The 23167-nt window shown below is 30.3% G+C and overlaps 1 protein-coding gene across 1 annotated transcript in view; it reads left to right on the top strand.

Annotated features, from left to right (window-relative positions):
* The window catches only part of LOC118190822 (N-chimaerin-like), a 64596-nt gene extending 42081 nt beyond the window's left edge, over positions 1-22515 (top strand). The window contains exons 12-13 of the mRNA XM_035361603.2: positions 2312-2417; positions 6513-22515. Of these exons, the coding sequence (XP_035217494.1) occupies positions 2312-2417; positions 6513-6693 (287 nt within the window). The 3' untranslated portion in view covers positions 6694-22515. The remainder of the gene's footprint in view (positions 1-2311; positions 2418-6512) is intronic.
* Positions 22516-23167: the final 652 nt, after the last annotated feature.

The raw sequence follows: 23167 nt of genomic DNA, 5'->3' as shown, positions 1-23167 counted from the left end.
TTTTTTTTTTTGAAGGAAAAGAAATCCTCGTCTACCACAAAGTATCACACGAGACTAACAAATCATGGCAGTTTCGTGGAAGATATTTTACTTACATTTGGATTAATTATTTTTGTAATTACCTTCAGGTAATCCCACCTACTCTTTCAACATATCTAAATCTAAATTCCAGTTTTTGTTTCTGCCGTTGGGGGCTCTGTAATTGCAATGCCTCTTTGCAGGTGGTTACTGTTTCACATATCTAGAATATTGTATTGAAATCATTGTAAACATGTGTGCCACATAAAGACAAAAGTTATTTAATATTATGCCATAAAACTCAAAAGTCATAATACCCAGTTGTTAATACAATTTGCGAAGTGCATTGCACCAATCAATTATTTTGCTGTTGATGGAACTTGCAAGCACATTACTTAATCGGTGGTTTTGTTATAAGCAACTAGTGAGGATGACGAATAAGTGGCTAATTGTGAGTATTAAATCTGCTGTCCTTTGCTTCATGTACTATTAAACACTTTATAAATTCAATGCCTGTACTTAATCTAATGTCATTTTCTGCTTTAAAATTATAAATGTAATACTCACATAATAAAATTCAGTCATAAATTTGTAGTAAAGTGACAAATTCATACATAATGTTTAAAATATTCTTGAACGTTTTTAAATTTTTTTTTTTTTTTTTTTAGGGAATTTGTTTCCTTCAAGATAATAGAATGTGAATAAATCTGATGGTGCTTTTAAATCAAGTTATATGAAAACAGTGTCATAATTATTGCAAATTCTGTTATTTTTTAAATTTTAACCTTGGCAAAATTTTTTCTTTACTTTATAGTTTGCTTTTTCATTTTACAGTTTTATGTGATAGGATTTAATTCCTGAGATATATACAAGACATAATTTTATGGCACGTACATTATGTGTGAATTATGTGGTCTTCTTTTAAACTTGATATATACATTTAAAGCTTTTGACAGCATTTTGATAGTATAGGTACTGAAGTGTAATTTTATTTTGCTGTATTGCAGGGGGGGGCATAGTGGGGCTTTCGCAGGCGAATATTGCATCTGTTGTGCAAGTCAAATATATGTATGCAATATAGTAAACTAAAGTTACTGAATGTCCAAAAGAGTAATTAATTAATTAAATTTCTTTTTTCAGAGTTGTTAGAAAATTTTTAGCTGATGAATGTGTAAATGCTATTGTTTTATTTCTTGTTAGTTAAGAAACTTAGTAATGCTATTCAAAAATACAGAAATATGCTGATTCAATCAAACAATTTTGTAAAGAAAATCTTTAAAAGGTAGATTTGCTCCTGCAAGCTTTGTGAAATGGATACATGAATGCTTGTGGATGATTTACAGGATCAGTGTGCTGAATTTTTGAATCATTATTAACAATAGAAACTAAATTAGAGTGGCCTGTAAGCAAAACAGAAAATGCTTGTAATATCATACAGAATTTGATCTAATTTAAAAATAGTTTGGAGTTGATTTCATGTCCAAATGGATAAAAAATTACAGCAATTGGAAGCTTTAAATCAATCATAGCTTACAAAACGGTGTTACGTTTAAAGAAGTTCAAAAATCTGTATTTGATTACAGCAGATATACATCTCACTTGCTGTGAAACAAGCATGTGGGAAAGTAATGGCATAATTTTGACGTAGCAGAAAAATGACTTGAGTCACTCTGGCACAGATTTAAGAAGAATTCAAAGTTTCAGGAGCATTACAAAGATGTAATAGATTAACATGTACAAGAAAGTATTGGAAGAATCAGAGTATTTAAAAAATGAATAATACTTTTTACCACATTAAGTTGTAGTTAGAGAAAACGAAGACACTACAAAACTTAGTTTTGTCTTGGACGTATCGTCAGATGCTTAAAGAAAAACTGTCACTGAAAGATTGTTCAGAATCATGTTTTTCTTTCCATTTAAAACCTACTTTTAAAATGATGTAAATATGGATTTGTTGCTTTTGGGAAAATCTAGTTGTGACCCTTGAACTTTTGAATTCCAGCACGTGAATCTTACGGACATAAAGTTTGGCCGCTCTTGGTATTTTGTAATATTTTCCTGTGCTCTATGAGATAGAAACTGGAAGTTAAATATAAATATCTGCTTTGTTTAAGAATTTCTGTCTGCTCATGTAGGAAGAAAACAATTCTCTTGATTTTAAATCTTTCTTGATAATTTTAATATGTTTTTTCATTTTGTTAGTTTTGTGTTTTTAATAGGGGATATTATGTTCTCATTCTTTATTGTAAATTTTTTCTTGAACTTCTACATTTAAAGTTCCTCTTTATTGCAGAAAAACCTGCCTTAAGAGAAAAGTTAGAATCACTGAAGGAAGCCTTGAAAACATTACCGCCTGCTCATTATCAAACACTTAAATTTTTGATGGCTCATCTGAATAGGTATGTATTCATTGCTATCTTAAGAAAAGTATAAAACTTTTCATCCTTTATATCTGGTAATTGAGAACATAGATTCTGGAGAAAATAAGAACTTCATCTACATTTAAATTACAAATGTAAGTAGCTCCAATAGTGTTGTTCCATAGGTAGATTAGGATTAATTTATCTATAAGCTGTGCTTTAAATATTTTTATAGATTCTTCTTTAGCACCTTGTCCGAAACAAAAAGCAAAGTCTATTTTTTATCCTTGAGTGTCTAACCTTTTCTGTTACTTAAGAAAAATTATTTCTTGAGTTCAGAGCACAAGCCTTAATACATATCGAGTATGTGATGCATTTTATATATTAACATGTGTGCATGAATTATTTTATAGTAACTAAGGGTAGATCTGTAAAGTAGAGGTAATTAGTCCCAGATTCTATTCCAGGTTGCAGTGAAACATACTAAAAGCATAAAGGTTTTGGGATTTTCCCCATGAATAATTTAAATAAAGTCTACCATCCCTAAAACAACATCTTTGAAGACATTTCCCCCTAGGGGTAGTTATTGTAGTGTTCTTTGTAAACCAATCTGGTCACAGTAATAAACAATTTATTTGGAGTATTTAAATACTTTTCCATTTAATTATGAGGGGTTTGCTTTACATCTTGTAATGATATCCATAACAAAAACAAAAAGTAATAAGCAAGGAGCAAATGTGGTTTGTCTGACCAGCATAGCAGACTAGTTCAGTAGCATTTAAAATAAAAATCTGATGCTAGATTACAAAGTTTGCATTAAGTTTTTATCTTTATCTTTCACTCTTTTTTTAGCATTATTAAATTAATTTTATTTTTATGGATTTTGTGTTTTAGTCTAATTGAATTATGCAGTTAAAAATATTTCATTGATTTCAAATCATTTATATCAAGTGAAAGTTCAGCCATAGGCATCTCTGAAAGTTTTCCAAATTTCCAATAGCCCTGTGCATCTCTGTTAAGAGCCTTTGCTGTTTACAGATATTGTAACCTGAATTGTTAAGAGTTTGCATATGTAGTGTGTTATCAAGGAAAAACAAGTGATGATTTCTAATTAAAACAGAACAACATATATAAAATTCCTGTCATCAGTCTAGTATAGTATGTTGTTAAATATTGATGAGTTTAGCTGTAGATCAATAGTGTCTCTCTATCTTTACCAGTAATGTACACTGATGTGCCCTGAATTAGGGATAGACATAGCTGTGCAAATTGTGGAGCACTGCATCACATTTATACTCATGTGAGGCCATTGTGGTAACTGCATATATAGCTAGTACTGTGGCTGTTGTTAATCAGGCATTTCAATTGCTAGTGTGTGTAAATCTTATGATTGAGACACCTTCGATCAGGGAACACATTGTAGGTACTCAAAGCATGGGCCATTGTTTCCAAAATCATCAGAGGGCTAGGATTTTCAATGTCCACAGTGTCAAAAGTATACCGAGAATATATGGATGGTGAGGGGGAAAACTATCTATTAGGCAGATTGCGAAGGACAGTTAGCCTTGTATGAGCATTGCGTGAGAGGCAGTGATGCCAAACGTTAGCTCAAATTACCACCCAGTTAAATCAGGGCCCCAGTTGTATAGTCAGTAAACAGACCATGCAATGCTTGCCTCAATGTATTTGCTTCGGGAGCATTAGACCCACAAGAGTACCATTGCTCGGTGTATACCATTGAGCTGCACACAAGGAATGGACTTTAGAAGACAAAACGAGTCGCATGGAGTAATGAGTCTCGATTTCGACTACTTAACACCAATGAGAAGCTGAGAATATGGTATCAGGCTCAACAAGCCTTGGATCCAGCATGCCAGTTTGGAACTGTACAAGACCATGGTTGCTTAATCATTGCCTGAGGTGTTTTTTGTTGGCAGTGTTTGGGATCTTTGGTGCTTGTACTAACCTCCCTCGGAATAATTTGGTACATAGAGTTACTGGGCGATCATCTCCATCCATTACTGTTGTCTTGTCATTCACACTCAAATGGAGTATTCTAGCAAGGTAACTGCACCTCTTGCAGGTCCCAGTTGGACTGCCTGTTTGAATAAGCATTCCTGTGACTTCTCTGTTGTGAATTGGCTACCTAGAAGCGCTGACTTAAATCCTACTGAGCACCTTTTTAATGTTTTGGGGAAAGCTGTGAAACTACATCACACAACACTAACAACCCTTCCTGAATTACGGACACCTCTGTCCGGTGTTTGGCAAAAGTGCTTCCGCAAACATTTTGAATCTATGCCTCACCGTGTGGCAGCTATTATGAAGGTTAGAGGTGGCCCAACTCATTATTCACATCCCTAATTCAATGTCAATTCAGTGTATATAGTGGTGGGTGGTCATTTAATTTGTCTGCCTAGAAACTTATTTTTTCTTTACTTCTATGCTTTTTTCCTTTCTGATGGCTTTTGCAATTTTTGCAATTTTTATTTTTTTAAGTTAGTAGTGCATGAAATTATTGTGACCCACTGAAGAATTTTGTTTTTTCTAACTTTGTGCAACCATATAAAAAAAATGACCTGGAAAACTTGTAAGTAAATACAGATTTAAAAAAAAAAAACATTCACTTTCGATATGCTAATATTAGTTAAGAATTGCCGTCTTTTTTCATGTGTAATGGCATATAAACCAGTTTCCCTTAGTCCATGAAGGTATTTCTTCCCTTAGGCATACCACCCTAATGTGCTTTGCCATCATAAAATAAACTCTTGGTGCTGGGAAATATAAAAATGGTGTCTTAATGCTTGTAGAATTCAAAGCTTCTCAGACGCAAATCAGATGCTGTGAAATTTTAAAAGTTCAGATTAGTTCAAACAGTATTGAAAATAACCTGCTTTCTCTCTTATTTTTTCATTCATTACCTCCTCCATTGTAATCATTTTTTACAAGGCTGTAAATTCAGCTGTGGATGTACCATATAAATTCTGTTTTCTGGACAAAGTAAACTGCAAGCAGTGTTGTTAATCAAGGCTTGGATACCAAAGTGCTGGTACATTCATTTTATCTGGTTTACGTAGACAGAGTCAGAGAAAAATGGAACAGTTCTATATTTATCGTTTTAATCCATTTACAGACAAATTTCAGCTTATATTTTAAGTAACTCAAAAGAGCGACTTTGGGTATGTACTACTATTTTTATATATAGCATTGTTCTAACATGCATATTTTGGCACAAAATTGGACTTTTTCAGAATTGACATGCTTATATTTTTCTGTTGTGTGATTCTACCTCTGAAGTTATGCCAAAGGTCTGCGGTCTGCAATTGCAAATGATTTGTGGTTTCGTAGCTGAGGATGGTGGTTCGGTAAAACCATCGAAACTAGTCCTGTGAAAATTTTGAAAATATAACACTGATTTTTGTTGTTTGACTTCTGAATTAGTATTTTACTGACTGTTTATTATTATGGGCTTTGATTCTTGCTGTAACATTAATAACTCAGGCCAGTAATAGGCCCTTAACTGGCTGAGCTACTTGCATGAGCCTTTTGTGGTTTTTCTCTTCTGTAATATGAATATTATCCTCTTTTCCATAGAAAGACCTCCAAGAAAGCATTCTTTGCATTAAACAGTTAAACAGTTCCTAGTATGCTTTGTCATAATTAGTTAACAACAGTAACCTGTGTAAGAAAAATAAAATGGTATTGATTTATTTTTAAAATTTCTTCAACTGTTAGAAAAATTTACTTATACCTGACTAGCTTTATATGTTGGGCAGTATTGATCTATAGATTTCACAACATACTTATGCAGACTTCCTATGTGCTGCTATTATATCAATATCCTCTTTTTTTCCCCCTCCCTAAGAAATAGCGAATTTAACTTTCTATAGCTTGAATGTCACTACTATTGCAATTTGACTGATCCATAGAATAAGCACTGTGATTGACCATTAGTATCTGTTATTATAGTGTGCTTCTCAATTTTATCACACTATCAGAATTTAGCTATTTAATTTATAGTTTATTTGGATGTTTGTGAAATGGTTCTGTTTAATGCTAAATTTTGCCATGTGTGTTATAAGTTTAATTATTGTATTTTAGTGTTTAATCGAAATTTTTCCTCATTCCTTTCAGGGTTGCTGAGAGACAAAAGTACAACTTGATGACTCCTCAAAACTTAAGCACTGTATTTTGCCCAACTCTGCTTAGATGTCCTGAGGTTGGTGGTGTTCCTGATCAGTTAACAGCATGGCATGCAGAAAGTACTGTTATTGAGCTATTAATTACCCACCAGAAACAACTCTTTGATCACTGACATTCATGTATCTAAACTTTTCATAATATAATTTATTTCTCACTGTCAGCCTAAACTCTGATATGTTTTAATGCTTCCTGCCAGTATGCTTTGTGCTCTTTGCATTTTAGCAGGGAGTTTCAGAGTGATCGCCGGAAAAATGTTTTATTAAAAGTTTGTATTACTTTGTTAAAAAATTATTAAGTATTTGATATAGGTGTAATTGGTAGAGGTATGCATGATTAGGAATTATGAATGTGTCAAAGAAAGCATACTACTTACAACTGAAATTAAGTGTTACGCCTCTGTAATGTTAAATAGGTTTTTATACTGGCAATATAATGATGTACTTAAAATAATGACCCATGTTAGTAGGAATGTATGCATTTTCACAGTGTTTTTAATTAAATTCAAAGTGGGAAAAGAAAAAAGATAGAATTGTAACATAAACATGTAAAATATTAGTGACAACCAAAACGGTGATCATGATAAAATTGTGGTCTTTATATGGAAGTAGTTTTATCGTGTTGAACTTTTAAATAAAGTATTTAAAAATTTTGAAAGCGTAGCTTAAATGCATAAGATGTCTTGCAGTGTATCAGTAACTTTTAAAATAAACCTTCTTTATAAACTGAAATTGTTTTTAGGAAATTTCAGTAATCTGAAACATTAAAAAAGGATTCACGATTAGAATAATTAATTTATTACAAGAATTCTTTCTCAGTCTTATTAGACTGTGTTTTAAAATTTTCTTCTGAAGTCATTCATGAATTTAGTCTAAATCAGTTCGGGAGCCTCAAAAAGCGGGTATGCTGCAAAGTGTTGTATAAATTGTGTTGTTGCGATATATGTAAATTAACAGCTGTATACTCGAAAGATTATCATAAGAGTTTGTAAAGTTTTAAAAGCTATCTTGGAACATATTTGAATGATGTTTATTCTGCTGTTTTCTTTCTGATCTATATTTTATTTCTGTGTTATTTCATACATATGTGTATAGAGAGAATAAAAATGAGGTATAAAATATTAACCTGATAAAATTTGCAAAATTAGTGATCATTAACAGTGTGCAAATGCCACCATCATAATGTGTAAATATTTTACATACTAGTATTTAATCTTTTAATATCTCACAAACTAAACCTTATTACAATACAAAGTCCGACATCTGGACTCGTCGGAACTTTGGCGATTCGGGATTTTTCCAGATATTAGATCATCAGCTTAAATCTATTAAGGTGTCATATAGAAATTATAAAATGAAAAATATGTAATCGTAATTAATGAAGTAATGAGGAGTTCAATCTAAAAAAATATCAAAATTTACAAAAAAAAAAAAAATTGTGTACTTCATTAACTCTCGCATCGAGAGAGGACCAAATCTGTTTTCCTCAAACATCGAAAATGCTGGTGTGTAGGAATTTCTCTTGGAATGGTTTTCCTTCCCCCCATGACAAGTAGAATGCTAACAGTAACCTGCTTAAGTAAAGCAACAACTTCTTTCTTGGATGTCTTCACCACTGTGTGCATTTCCCCCTTGGGACAGGATTGCAACTTCAGGCATCAATATGTAAATATTGACAGTAAACAAAGAAAGCATTAGGTACATTAAAATAACAGAACTGCATTTAGTTGCTCCAGAAAAATGATTGACATGTCATTTAAAAACTCCTGAAAGCAATGGGTAGTGCACTAACATGATGGGGGGAAAGCACTAGATAGAAAATGATTCAGGCAATCGGGCGACATGCCGATGTCTGAGTGGTCAGGTGTTTCGGCAACTTTCGTGCGAAAGAGTTAAACCGTTTCTTTCAATGTAAGTTATTTAATTTACTTTTTTTTTTTTTTGTGCTAATACATTCTCTTTAATTCTATAGACAGACATAATTTCTTGTTCAGTTACAAAGTTCCATTGTTCAAGTTCTGTAATTGTCGTGTCAAGAATTCCAACTAACTTGTTAATCAAACTTTTTTCGTTTTTAATAACTATCACTTTCTTCACTGTTGGTATTTTCTGGATCTAGAACCATACTGCAGATTTCGCTATCCATTAGTTGATTGATGATTGGGGCATTGTCATCACAATGAAAAACTTAATTTATAATTAATCCACATTCTCTTATGCAGGATTGAGTTCTTTAATAACGAGGTATTTTGTTTAGTGCCGAAGTGAAATTAAGAATTGGGCTCCACATATGATATATTATGGGGGGGGGGGGGTAAAAATCAAATGCACATGCGTAAGGCATACAAAAAAATTCATTAAAAAAAAAAAAAACAAGATTATTGCTGGCTTTGAGGTCCAGATCTCGGACTTTACTGTAATGAAAAATTAACCAGGTGGTAAATTTTTCATTCATGAAGTGTCTTTTCAGATGTGAAAGTCACCAAGATCTACTAAGTGTTTATCCTCAGCTTAATTTTTTTACTTTAGGTATGTCTCTGTGTAAATTATTGTTTTAATTTTTTATATGTTATTAAAATATGCTAGTGGTTTAATGAATTTTTTTGTTTTTTATTTTTTTATGTAGGTAACATTAGAGAACATTGACCAGTCCTTTTACTTTGTTGTTCAAATTATATTTATCGGGTTAATTTAATTTTTGAGGTAATATTTCCCTAATATCAATACATGAGATTTTATTTGGGAAGGGGGCAGATGTGTACACAAATCTTCTCATGTTAGATCATTTTAAGAGCAAACTGTTTCTTGATAAAATTAGCTTAATATTAACTATTATTGTTGGCTTAAATTCATCTGGTAAGTTTTTAAAAAAATGGACAGTTTGACATTAGATAATGGGAAGAGTGAGGAGATCCTATCGAGTGAGACGTTATTGGATTTCTTTGCAATTTTTGTTGACTTTGTGTGACTATTCACAGTTTACTTTATTTTATGCAACAATTTGTTATTTTCTAATTTTTGGGTGTTGTGTTCACCATATTAATTTTTTCTTTGTAAGGTGTTTTGTGAGGTATTTAAGATTTTTGAACTATTAATAGTTAGTGCATATGTATATAAACACACATTGAGTTATAATTTTAGAGTAACACTAATATCTGATAATTGTTTTTAGGAAAAATTATTTTTTTGTATTTTTCCTATAAATTTTTCTAGCAAATATGCATTGCTTTGTTGCAACTTTATGCAATCCTGTTCTGTTGAATATTTGTATTCTTACTGCAGGGTTCTCACTGACTTGTTCCATCATAAAAATGAAAAATAGTCAGAAAAAATTAATATTTTTAAAAAATTCACATTTTAAAAAAAGTGAAAATCAAGCTATTCAAATAATTAAATGACATACGGTTTTCAAAAAAATCTTTTTAGAGAAAAAAAAAAAAAATTATACTAATTTGTAGAAGAGTTACTGTAATGTTTTCTTCCAGAAAGTATCATAAGATCACCTATTAGTGAGCATCACTCTTCTCTTTAGAAATGTTACTGTTTTACTTACCTTTCTATTCAGAAGTATAATTGTCTTTCATATTTAAGTAGTTCAGTTGTGTGGATATGCATTCAAATAATTTATGTTAACAGTCTAGTGTCATTTTAATCTCTTCAGTTATATTTTGAAATGCCAAAAGAGTAATATTTGTTGAGAATAAATATTTATTTAAATTCAATGATATATAATTCATTTTATTCGTAATGAATATTTATTGATGTTCAGTCATTATGCATATTTCTTCTGTTGAAGAAATATTTTCCCCCAGAGTTTAAAATTTTCCTTTAAAAACTCTGCCTACTTTTTGAATGTTTTAGATGCACTATCGTATCTAAACCCTTCAAAGAAGTTGGTATTTCCTCTATCTACTATATTTGAGAATGAGATTGCCTTGAATGCAAGACATTCCTTATATTTTAGAATAAATTTTAAGAAATAAGAAGTATAGATGAATTGTTATTTTGTCTTGCAATAGTTCTGAGAAAGAATCTTGTTTTATTATCCTTCCTTCGAATTTTTCTAAAATATTATTATTGGTTAGCTGTGGCCAAAAGAAAAATTGTGATGTATTGTAACCTGTTTGTTTTCAGAAATATATGTATACTGGATGCAGGTCTAAATGAAAATCACTCAGCTAAATATGACTAGTATTATGCATATATGGTAATTACCTGTATGGTTTCTTCAGTATTTAAAGAACATAATTTTCTTATGCACTATGATAAGTTCCTTTCTCTCATTCTGCAATTTAGCCGGCCAAAATATCCAATAAAAACCCTACCAGATATCGGATAAAACATGTTTTTAAAATTGGGTGTGTAGGTTATTTTCAAGAAAATGCAGTATTACTCTTATTTCCTTTAAGCAAATGACTAAGACAAATTTCAAATATTTATAATTATCATAGTTATTTTCCTGCTTTTTATACTAAAAGTATGGAATTATTCAGTTATATTTGATATGATGACTAGTTTTCTGTGTTTCGTCTATTAAAATCAAATTTGAATTTTCTATGGGATCCGTGTATGGCAGAGAGAATGTTATCTTTTTTATTAAGTATGGGATTTTCATAATATATTAGAAAAGAAAATGAAAAATATAAATGTATACTGTAATTTTATATATTGTCAGGATTGCAGGGTATTTCTATCACTGAAGAATGTATGAATTCTTCTGTTTATGATATTGAATATTTTTGTAGATCTTAATCATTGTATTTGAGAAGTTTTTCAAATTGTCATATTTCTTATTCATGAAACTTTGTCCATTTGCCGAAGCCTTTTCATATCTATGCAGTCTTAATTTGGAAAAAGAGTGTGCTATTTCTCATTTTAATTTGTGTTTTTTGATTGTTCTGTTATTCCTGTTTGTTTGGTGTTGCTAGTTTTGGGGGAAAAGTGCTTCATTTTAATGCAGTTGAGGAAGATTAGATATAAGGAATCAGTTATCAGTGATGTACTCAAATTTGTTTAAATTTCATTAAAAGTGATTTTCTTATATTGTATTTGCATTCAATAAAAAGTATCTGTGATATTAATGAAACTTAATGTTGGTATTGCTGAGAATAAAATTTTGTTTGTTGCATATTTATTGAATATGTATTGTATGTTGGATATTTGTGCTTTGTAAACTTAAACCAACTTGTTGCTTATTTAGTGATTTTATATACTATTAAGGGTAACTACTAGTAATTTCAACTAGTAATTTTTGTGATATGTATCATGAAAATAAAAATGTTTTTGTTTATTGTAACTGATTCACAAAGAATATAGTGATGGATTTTTTTTATATATTCTCACCTATTGTTAACTCTAATATTTTGTTAATGTTCATTTTTCCAGTTCTTCAATATTTTTTTCATTATTATTTGTACATATTTTTACAGTATTACTTTTTAATTTAGTCTTTTTGAAGTGGCATTTCAGTATGCCTAAAACAGTAATTTTGGTTGCTGAACATTTTATGAACTTGGGTTCCTTAGTTTTCCAGTATTATTCTGGCATTTGAGAAGACTATGCATTAAAAGTTGGTGTGCATGCCTAAGATGTATTTAAGTATGATTGATTTAAAGGGAGAATGTTCTTGGTGCTATGTATACAACTTTAATATATTGCAGTCTCTCCATCCTGTTTTCTTCCTTAAGTGATATATATATATAATCATTGTAACTTTGGTTATAAAACATTTGTGAAATATTCTATTTTCGTTGTTGTTCTTAACCTATTAAAAATTTCACATCTTGGTAACTAGTAATATAAAGTTAAAAATATGTAGTATTAATTTTTTACAATAAAATTTCGAAGAAATTTAAGAGATTTACGAATAATACTTTTTCTTAAGAGTTTTTTTTTTCCTTTCAAAAAAATTGGATACCCTAAAGCTACGTTATTTTGCATTTTAACATGTTGACTGCCAGTTACAAATAATTTACTGTAAAGCTGCCTGCATCAGCTACAAGATAGCTAACTCGTAGTTGCTGGACTTGGCTTTTTTGTACAGGTGCAACTGCATTCCTAGTATGTAAATATAATTAAAGGTAGTTGGTCTCTCAGAAGAGGGAAGAAAATGCAATTGGCATACGTGGATAATTTATTCATACAATGGAAACCAAATATAAATTAATGGAATATTTTTTATTTTGTGTGATATTTTATAAACCAAGCATACAAATTTGTCATGATTTTCATGATTTGTCATGAGGTACATTTATTTTTCAGTAAATGGAATCCTTCTTTATGAAATATGAAATAGTTTTTCCAAGCTAATTTTCTTTAAATTTGGTAGAATTTGTGCTCTTGGTAGTGTGTTAGAAAAAAACTTTTTTAACTTAAAATTAGTTCTAGAAACAATATGAATATTTTAAATATATTTCTATAAAACATAATATAATCTTTTGGCCATCAAATGATCTTTCTTATAAGTGAAAAGTATAGCAACATTTAATCTGATTGGCCATTGCTAAACATTCTCTTGTAATAATGTTGAATTACATTTATTCTGTGAAAGTCCTAGCCTGAAGTGCGGTGCTGTGAGGCCCCTGTGTCTTTGAAGCTAGGGCTAATTTTTAGAAAGCAAACATTGTTATTACAATCTTAAAAATGCACCTGTTCAGTTGCCTGTGATACTTAAACTGTTTCCTGGTGCAAGAATATGATTCATCCTTGGGGCAGCTGAGTATTTTTAATGTGATATGAGCAGATGTGATTGCTTATCATGATTGAGCCCATATGGGTATGATTGTAAGCCCTGTTCACTGATGTAGATAATCATTGATTTGGTGGACAAGCCTAGTTGGATCCTTTGTTTGCTTTGTGAGGAATGAACAGTGGCATATGCAAGGTTTATTTGCTGCAAGATGAGCGGAGGTGCATTATTCGTGTCATGTTTGAGGTTATCCATGTATCCTGTGCCCATTCACAGAGGAAGGACTAGATGGGATGCCTTCCTTCTACTATGGCTGATGCAGCACTCCCAAGCTTTGGTAGCCAAAGAGGATGTGGCACTTTTGTTTATGTTCAGAGCATGATACTTTTAAAATGGTTTAGTATTATTTCCACATAAATCGAAAAGCAGGGACAGTGCTAAACAAAAGAGACATTCATTGCTCGATGACTAATAGCACTTTGTATAATTTAGTGGCATTTCTGCACAAATCACATTTTGGTTAACTTTCAGTAACTTGTAACAGTGATTTTGTTTCTGAATATTTTATAAAATTCCAAGCTGTTTGACTACAAAAATATAGATTTTAGCAAAATGTTTATGTGTAAAGAATAATAAATACCTTAAAACCTGTAAAGCATCAAAATATCATGAAAATAGAACACGTTAAAGTTCAATTTCCTTATAACTAACTGTTATAAGCGTGAAAATTTTTATACTTGTTCCTTAATATTTTATTTGCTACTTTTATTTTATGTTTCAAATATCAAAATGTTTTAAATAAAATAGATTTTTTGTCATCCGGATAATATTGTAATATGCACTGCGCTCAACATTGTGGATAAACAAATCACTGTTTCTAGCTATTTTTTCTTAGATAAAAAAAAAATGTATAGTTAAAACTACTTACATTAAAAATAAAATTTGGGATTGCATAATCAGTTATTATTTAACATAAAATTAAAGGTGATTTCTAAAATTTTTAGGAAAGAGGCGTAATAATCGCTTATTTTAAACTCATTGTCTTATTTTTATTTAATTGAAAAATAATCACTTTGGATTTTTATATATTAACTGAAAAATGAAATTTCCTGTAATCCTTGTTAAAATTAATAATTATTTTGACAGACAAGCTGTCAAGTTAACTTTATTTCAAATAAATTTGTACACAAATGTGTAAAAACTTATTTGAAATGTGTAAATTTTTACACATTTACACAAATGTGTAAAAAATTATTTGAAAACATCTGGCTATTTGACAGAAGTGCTGTGTGCAGTGAAGTTTGATACGAATGTATAAATGTGCCATATCATCATGACAGTTTATTAAGAATTTGAAAATAAGGTGATTATTCCATCAGAAGGTGTCCTATCACAAATGATCCTCTTATTATCTATCACAAATAATCTCCCACCTTGTTAAATGTTTCTAATGCAAGTCTTTTTCTTCCTGGAAATTTGAGGTCCATGCTCATCTCCTAATGCCCTATGTGTAATACTATCATATACTCAAGTGTATTCATCATGAGAGCTTCCTTTGCTTTTGGATGCACAAATAAGCATTCAAAACAGATTCCAGACATAACATTTCACAGATAAGCATAGATTTAATTTCAGTTTTTAGTATACGACAGATTTATATTAATTATGAAAACGTAGACTAATAAAATGAAATGAAGGTAACTTAATATTTGAAAACTACTTTTGACACTTAACTGACATTAAGAATCACTTTTATTTTTCATACCATAGAATTAAATTATACAATTTTGTATATAATACACATTTAAGCTTTTATTTATTTTAAAGTAAGATTTAAGTAAGAAATAGAGTACTCAAATATTTATTAAGCTGTTTATAAATGTATTTGGAAATGAAGAATTTGTTCATTCATAAACTCCTGTGAAGAAATTTAGTTATTAAACATCTAAAGTCATAATGATTGTAAATATTATCTAAATGTATAATGACCTTAACATTTAATTGTCAACATAAATTGAAATTCTGTGACAAATATATTAAGCAAGAATTGATCTATTAAAAAAGTGTTGTAAAGCACGGTATTATGAGAGAGTACATAAGGAAGTATTAAAGTAGAATTTCTGGAATGTCTGTTGCTGAAATCAAGGGTAAAAAATATTTTGATAGTATTAAAAGAATTATTTCCTTACACTTTATAATCGTTCAGTTGCAAGTTTTAAAAATATTAATAAGCCCTCCTTTTTAATCTTTTTTCGGAAATCCTGATGGGAAATTAAGTACATACAAGTCAGCAGCAGTATTTAACAAATTTTAACTATTAAAATATAAATTTAAAATGAAATAGACAAAGCATTAAGTATGGAATTTTTTTTTTTTTTTTTTTTTTTTTTTTAAGAGATGCCCCAGCAGCTGAAAATCATCCTTTATCTGAGAAAGTACTTCAGAAAGAAGCTTCGCAAATGGGAAAAATAAAAATGTGTGATTTTAATACTAATAATACAGTTAACTTTGATTTTCATTTTTGTAACCATTAACCAATTAAAATCGAATTACCTTAAAATATCTAATATAATTAGCAAAGACTTGGGAAAAGTGTAGCATTTAATTCTGTTGAGAATAAAATATTGTTTAAAAATATGTTCTGTTACATACTTAGGATTCTGAAACGTTGTAGAAAATTATACATTTATACTTATATTTACTATGTAATTATGAAATGTTTATGTACGGACATGTCAGAACCTATTGATCATGATGGCAAGACACTGGTTGTTTTTGTAAACAAAGGGTGGTGTCACTCTTCAAGGAAGTATGTGGAGAAAAAAAAAAAAAAACTATTTAGGCCTCTGTTTTTCCTTCCTCCATCATTTCATGGCAGTTGAATATTGTATCCCCATTCCAAAACTGTGCCTATGTGATTGCTTCCAGTATATGAATGTTCTATTGCAAGCATCTGATTGGCTGTAAGGACTAATAAATATGATAGTTTCCACTGTGGTTGAGAAGCCTGTATGGTTTTAACAATATTCAAGTTGGAAAGATGGCATTTTTCATGTCTTTCCATTTAGATACTGTAGGACATTTTTGCTGCCCAGAATAGCTCGTAGTTTTTCATTTACTACCTCGTAGGATTCCCCTTTTTTGTTTACTATGTAGTGTTATATATATTGCAGTTAATTATTTTAATAAAATTATCCATATTTTGTATGTGTCCCTTATTAAGAAATTCTTCAAGTAAATGAAAAACTTTAGAGGTATGTACCAAACTACTGCAAATTTCCTCAGATGTACTGCAATTAAATTTTCAGAAGTATACCATCATATTTTCAGTATCCATCTTACCTTGTATAGTCTGTCAGAAAATCATTCATGTTATCATTTATGTAAAAGAATAACACCTAGGAGCTGTTTCTACTTATATTTGATCATCAAAACATAGGATTATAAAAATTTTTCTCTAATGCTTAATTGCTGAAAAAGTGCTAGAGTCCATATGTAATAAAAGTCCATGGAATTTTCTCACAGAAGCTTTACATTTTCTCGCTGAGCATGTAAGTTTGTTAAACCAATTGGGCAAGAAGTTCGATCTCCACTCAGTCAGTGGTGTTTCTGTTGTAAATCCTGTTGTGACCAATTTTAAATTAATTTAGGATGTTGTATTTCAATTCAGATATTATTTGTATTTTTTGCTGCTGCTTGGGAAGTATCCACATTATGTTTCAGAGCTGGTTAGAATTCCATCTTTGCTATCCTCATTTAAATCCTCAGGAAGTTTATAATTATTTCTGTTGTAACCATCCTGAATAAAAATGTTGGTCACTCAGGTTAGTGTAATATAGTTTCTTCAATCAGTGGTCTTTTTTATAGATGTTGTGGGGTTGATTTTAAAACAGAATAGTCAAGAAAGGAGTAAAGGTAGCATACTTGATTAAGTTTGATCCATTACTGAAGAATGTACACACATGTTGCTGATCTTGCTTAGGAAAACAATGACAAATCAAAATGTGAGTATAACTTAACTCTTAGATGGCAGCTGTGAAAAACTTTGTTAATAACTGACTCATAGACTCACGAGACCATTTTTCAAAAAAAGTCCATTTTTATGTGATGATTATATAATGTAACTAGAATTTAATGTGATATGATTACATCAAATTAATTTTGAGATCTAAATCTTGGAAACTGGCATGGCAGGCAACATGTTAAGAGGACTCGAGCTTTGTAATAAAGCATTTAAATTTCTTGTTCAAACGAATTAATTATCCATAAGTGTTGTTCTAACTGTATGAAAGCATCTCATTAATTATATCCTATTATGTATCTAAATTTACTAGGTGATAAATCAGAGGTGGGGCATATGCAGTTAGAAAATTTTATGTACAGTTTTAAGTAAACATCTGCTGTGCTATAATTGTAGGTCATTTTTAATTATATTAGATTTGATAATCTATTAGACTTTGTGTGATTGCTTTCTTCATACAGAAAGGATGTAATTTAGATTAATCCCCCAATTTGTTGTAATATAATATGTTATATTTTGTGCAAACTTAAAATTTGAAAAATTTGGTTTTGTATTGTAATGAAATATTTTATGCCTAAGCTTATATGAAAGCAGTTAAATTGCAAACTGTAAAATTATCATGCAAGAATACCATATTGCCCTGGTTAGTGTTTTTTCATTAAAAGTACATTTCTGAAACCTTATTGCATATGTAAATTAACATTTTTTAAAAAGGCTGTAATGAAGTGTATCACTGTCATATTCAGATATGTATTGAAATAAGATATAGTTAGTTACTTTCACCATAAGACCTCTTATTTAGGCAATTTAATTTTCTTTCCTGTTGAATACCTTCAGCATATCAAACTCATGTAAAACTATGCAAAGAAAGCAAAATAGTCATGGATTCGGCATAGGTTAACAAAAAATGTCATGCATCTCACCCACTTCTTTTTCAAGAACAAAATTTTTACTTCTAAAGAAGAGGGGCATATTAAAAGTGCAGCTGTAGGTTATCTTGTGCTTAGAAAGATTCATAAAAATTTTAAATGTTTCTCATTTGTTATTTAACTACTAAGAATTTTTATGATGATATGTATCAGAGTTTGCTTTTAAAGATATAGTTGCCTTGTAAACAGGTAAGATATTATTTCTCATACCCAAACTAATCATACATTGGCATGTTTCTGTTCGCATTAAATAATCAAGCTCATATTTGCAAGTCTCTCTTATATGCAGCCCTTTTGTCGCATAAAATACGTAGAAAAGTGTTCACATCTGAGGCCATTTTATATTTGGCCGAAATATGGTTTGAATTCTGTGTACAAAAAACACTTTTTTAATTTTGATAAATTAATAGCTTAAAGGTAATGTGCTACTTTTCAGTATTTTTTATTTGTATTGTAAATCTTATTTTCTTTGTGTTTTTTAGTGTATGATAAAGTCTTAGTATTAAAAATGCAGCTAGGTTATTTTGTATTCAGAAAGGTTCTTAAAATTTTTAAATATACACTCATGTCCAAAATTATGTTTACATTCATAAATTCACGGATTTCTCAGAGACTATGACTTATAATTTAATGAATTTTCGTGGAATCATACATAACATGATGACACATAAATGCAAAAGAAAAAATTGAAGATCACCTCATATGATATAAAATTGTAGCATGAAACAATAAAAATGGTAGTAAAGTGTGACAAAGAGAGTTAAGAAAAAAAGGAATGATTCAGAAAAAGAATTAAGTCTTACGAATTTAATATGGAATATGATCTCCCCTGACTTGTACACACATATCACAACGTGTTTTAAGGCTGGAAATAACGTTGTTAACCACAGTTTGGGGAATTAATCTCCACTCTTCCAGCAATGCCGTCTTCACAGCATTTACATCTCTAGGAGGAGGATGTATACGTGCAATTGCTCTTCCAAGGTAGTCCCATAAGTTCTCTATCGGGTTAAGGTCAGGAGAGTTTGGTGGCCAAGGTATTTGCTTAATGTCTTTACTTTCAAGGAATTCATCAACGAGGTTTGCTCGATGTGGACGGGCATTATCATCCATAAATAAAAAGTCAGGTCCATATGCACCCCTGAAAAGTCTTACATAAGGATCTAAGACCTCATCTCGATATATATGGCCTGTCACAGATCTGCTGCTGAACACGTGTAGGGGCGTACGTCCATCGATCATTATTCCACCCCATACCATCACACCTCCACTACCGAAACGGTCACGTTCCACAATGTTCGAGGGATCATTTTGTGTTCCTGACTCGCTCCAGATGTAAACACGTTTAGAATCACCAGTTAAACTAAACCGCGACTCATCAGTAAAGAGAACATGGGACCATTGATGTTCAGTCCAGTTTTGATGTTCTTTACACCAATTAAAGCGATCCCTCTTTTTCTGTGAAGACAGTAAAACACACACCCTTGGCTTTCTGGCATAAAGGCCTTTTTCATTAAGCCTTCTGTATATTGTTTGCCGTGATGCAACAGTTCCAGTGGCGGCTGCAAGCTCTGAACTTAACTGGCGAGCAGTAGCCTTTCTGTTTCGACGGGCAGTTAATGCCAGATACCGATCTTCAGAAGCAGTTGTCATTCGTTTCCGACCTTGTCCAGGCCTCCTTACAACACTTCCATCATTTTGAAACTGTTTCCATAGCTTAGAGACTGTCTGTCTTGAAATATTCAGACATGTGGCTGTTTCCATAATTGACTGCCCTGCTTCTAAACGGCCGATAATTCGCCACTTTACAGATTCTTCCATATGATACTTCGAAGTCATAACAAACCGCTTTGAGTCCCTACACACTGAAATAAAACACTATGTTGCAGAAATTCACTCAAATATTCAGTTTGCGCAAAGCGCTTGATTCACCCTTGGATGACGTAACGCCTAGATTTGCATATCATAAACTGTTTGATTACTTTTGATTGGATAATGCTAATTAGGCTTGGTTTTCACACATTCCCTGCAAATACGGATCACATTGATTCGATATTTTATTGAATATCATCATTTTTGGGTATGTAAAGATAATTTTGGACATGAGTATATATTTCCACTCTTGAAATATGATGTAGCTGATGATCAGATGTTCAACTAACTAAGATTTTTTGTGACTTCTAAAGTGAGCTTCTAGAGAAGTAACTGCTTGTAAACATATAGCATAATGCTGAAAATAAGCAAATATTTGTGTTTAAAATTTGGTTAAGTTAATGAGTTAAGATCTGTAAATGAATTGTTAAAGTAATTAAGGTACAATTCAGAAGACACATTAAAAATTGCAGCTTTTAAGCAAAGAATATCATATTTGAATCATTTACATTATTTTATTTTATATTTTGACTCCAGTAAAATTGTTTAATAGTTTATTTTTCTGCAGAACATATTTTCATTTTCGTACTGCATTACGTGAGGTGGATATATTAAGCTGTTTCAGTATTTATTGAGGTATTTGTTTAAAGGTTCAATTAATCTAGTGAAGTTTTATTGTATATTTTTACATATTTATCTATATTCATGTGTATATATATATATATATATATATGACATTTTAATGCAAAACCTATTGTATAAAATACGCATTGATGACAGAAAATAAAAAATGTTCTTAAACCTTTGATTATAACACTGAGTACTTTCTCTTGATTTTTCAGATTCTCTGATTATCTGTCATCATGGTCTTTTGTTTGCTGTTGCTTAAAAGCACTTTTAAAACATATTTGAAAGCCATTGAATTTTCAGTTACTTTCCTTAAGTCCTTATTTGTACATTGCAATCTAAGTACTCTGAAGTGAATTTTACAGACAGTTATATTGGTTAATGTAATAAATTGTTATATCTTTTGAAGATTCAGCTTGAATAACACAACCACTTTAAACAGGAAACATTGAAAGGAAATGGAATTTGCCTTAATTAATGCTACCAATGATAATTTAATTTTAAGACTTCAAAATTTATATCAATTTATTCATATTTCATAAGAAACATCAGTAAGAAAATGCCAATACTCTTTTACTTGAACATTACTTCAACATATTCAAACCACTGTACTGTCAAGGTTGTGCTTTAATTTTTTATTACATATCGTGCAAATATTTCAAAAAGATATAATTCTTTTCCTCTGTCTGTTCAATTTCAAGCAGTATTTAACCAGCACACAGAACTCTTTACTTTACTTTTAATGAAACTGTTTAAGTTTGAATTGTATGTTTCATTTTTAGTCCTATCTATATTATACTCCAAAGCGAACATTCGTAACTAGGTATCAAGACTACATATACATATGCTATGCTGTGCTTTTCGTTAATTTACAATCTATTTGCTTATCCATGAAACTTCATTCTTAAAATATTAAAAGGATTGCTGGTTTTAGCATTCTTAGTGCATTTTGTATGTTACAAATAGTTGTTCTTCAGCAGCATTTTCATTTTCTGTGCATCCCTAAGACGAATATTGAGCATTATCTTTCTAAGGTGAACTGAAAACTAAAAAGATGTGGAATCATGAGTGGTTACCTTAAAAAGGGTGCATTACATTTCGCATTTAGATATTTGTTATAAGTAGTTTAAAAATATTTAATTTCTTTGGATATATTTGAAGTGAACTAAAAACTTCTGAAAGTGAAGCATATAGTAATAATTATTTGTAAACACTGGCATTAAATCTCATTCCTCTAAGATGGCCATCTGTCTGTACTAAAGTAAACTACAACCTTAGAGAAGATTCATTGTATTTAATGCTCCTGTATAGATATTTTTATTTAATTTTAGTAAATCATATTTAATTTTTAGGGTAATCTTATTTGAAAAATAATTTTTCGTGATGTTTCATAATACAGCGTGAACATCCCATGGCAACCTCACCTAAAAATGACCAATACTAACTTTGCTATAAAAAACTTCCATATGATATTAGGTAGATATTTTATCATGGTAAACATGCTGTAGGATTTTCATTTAGGCAATATGCCTTCAATAAGAATATTCTAAGGAAAAACAACTTATATTAGTAACTAGAGCAGATAGCCTTGTGTTTTTTATTTCTTAAGGTCATGTTTTTGCTTGGAGTTGCACAGTTTTCAAGAATATGCAGGCATTTTAGAAATTATAAGTGTTCTGGATGCAAATTTCATTTCATGTTCACTGTATATCCTAGGATGCTTCTTAACAATTAATACTGTATTGACTTTTTTCACCTGTAAATTTTTAATCAAACTTTAGTAAATAAATATTTCATTAGACTTCTCTTCAAGGGTTAAAACTGAATGTATTTTATATTTACTTCTATTTTGAATGAATGAACTGTTTTAAGTAAAATTTTCTCACAGCAATTTCATAAGCAAATTTTTTTAAAATAAATATTATCTATTATCTATAATGCATGATTTAACTACTCTGTAAATGGATGATGTTGAATGTGTAAATCATAAAAAAATTCAATAGATTTTTTCAATAGATTCTCATGATTAATTTTAATTTTCGTGATCAGCATAAAATACTTTTTTCAGTAAAAAGAAGCTATTTTATGTTTTTATACAGTAATTAAAAGTATTTTGCAAGACTCATAGTTTGACTTGAAATTTAAACAAAAATAATTTTGTATTTTTACAAAATTTATTTATTTTAAAGCAAGCTAGAAACAAAATTTTATTTTTAAATGATTTATATTTCAATACTGTTCTTTACACGTAATGGGAATTTAAGGTTTCCTTTTTATTTGTGAAATAAAGGAGGCTTAACTGTTAGCATATCATAAGCTTAGCTGCTAAGTTTAAAAACATTTCATTTTATAGATCTCATTGATAACTAAATTAATATGAACTGTGCAACAAATGAAATATTAAATTTTACTAATGCAGTTTGTGAAAAAATTTTTTGTAATCCAAAATAAAT

Source organism: Stegodyphus dumicola, chromosome X1 (genome assembly GCF_044657685.1).
Source record: "Stegodyphus dumicola isolate Sdum_Otavi_A_Nest chromosome X1, ASM4465768v1".
In the NCBI taxonomy this organism is placed as follows: domain Eukaryota; kingdom Metazoa; phylum Arthropoda; class Arachnida; order Araneae; family Eresidae; genus Stegodyphus; species Stegodyphus dumicola.
The sequence above is the reverse complement of the archived record's forward strand: the minus strand, read 5'-3'. Positions and strand labels throughout refer to the sequence as shown.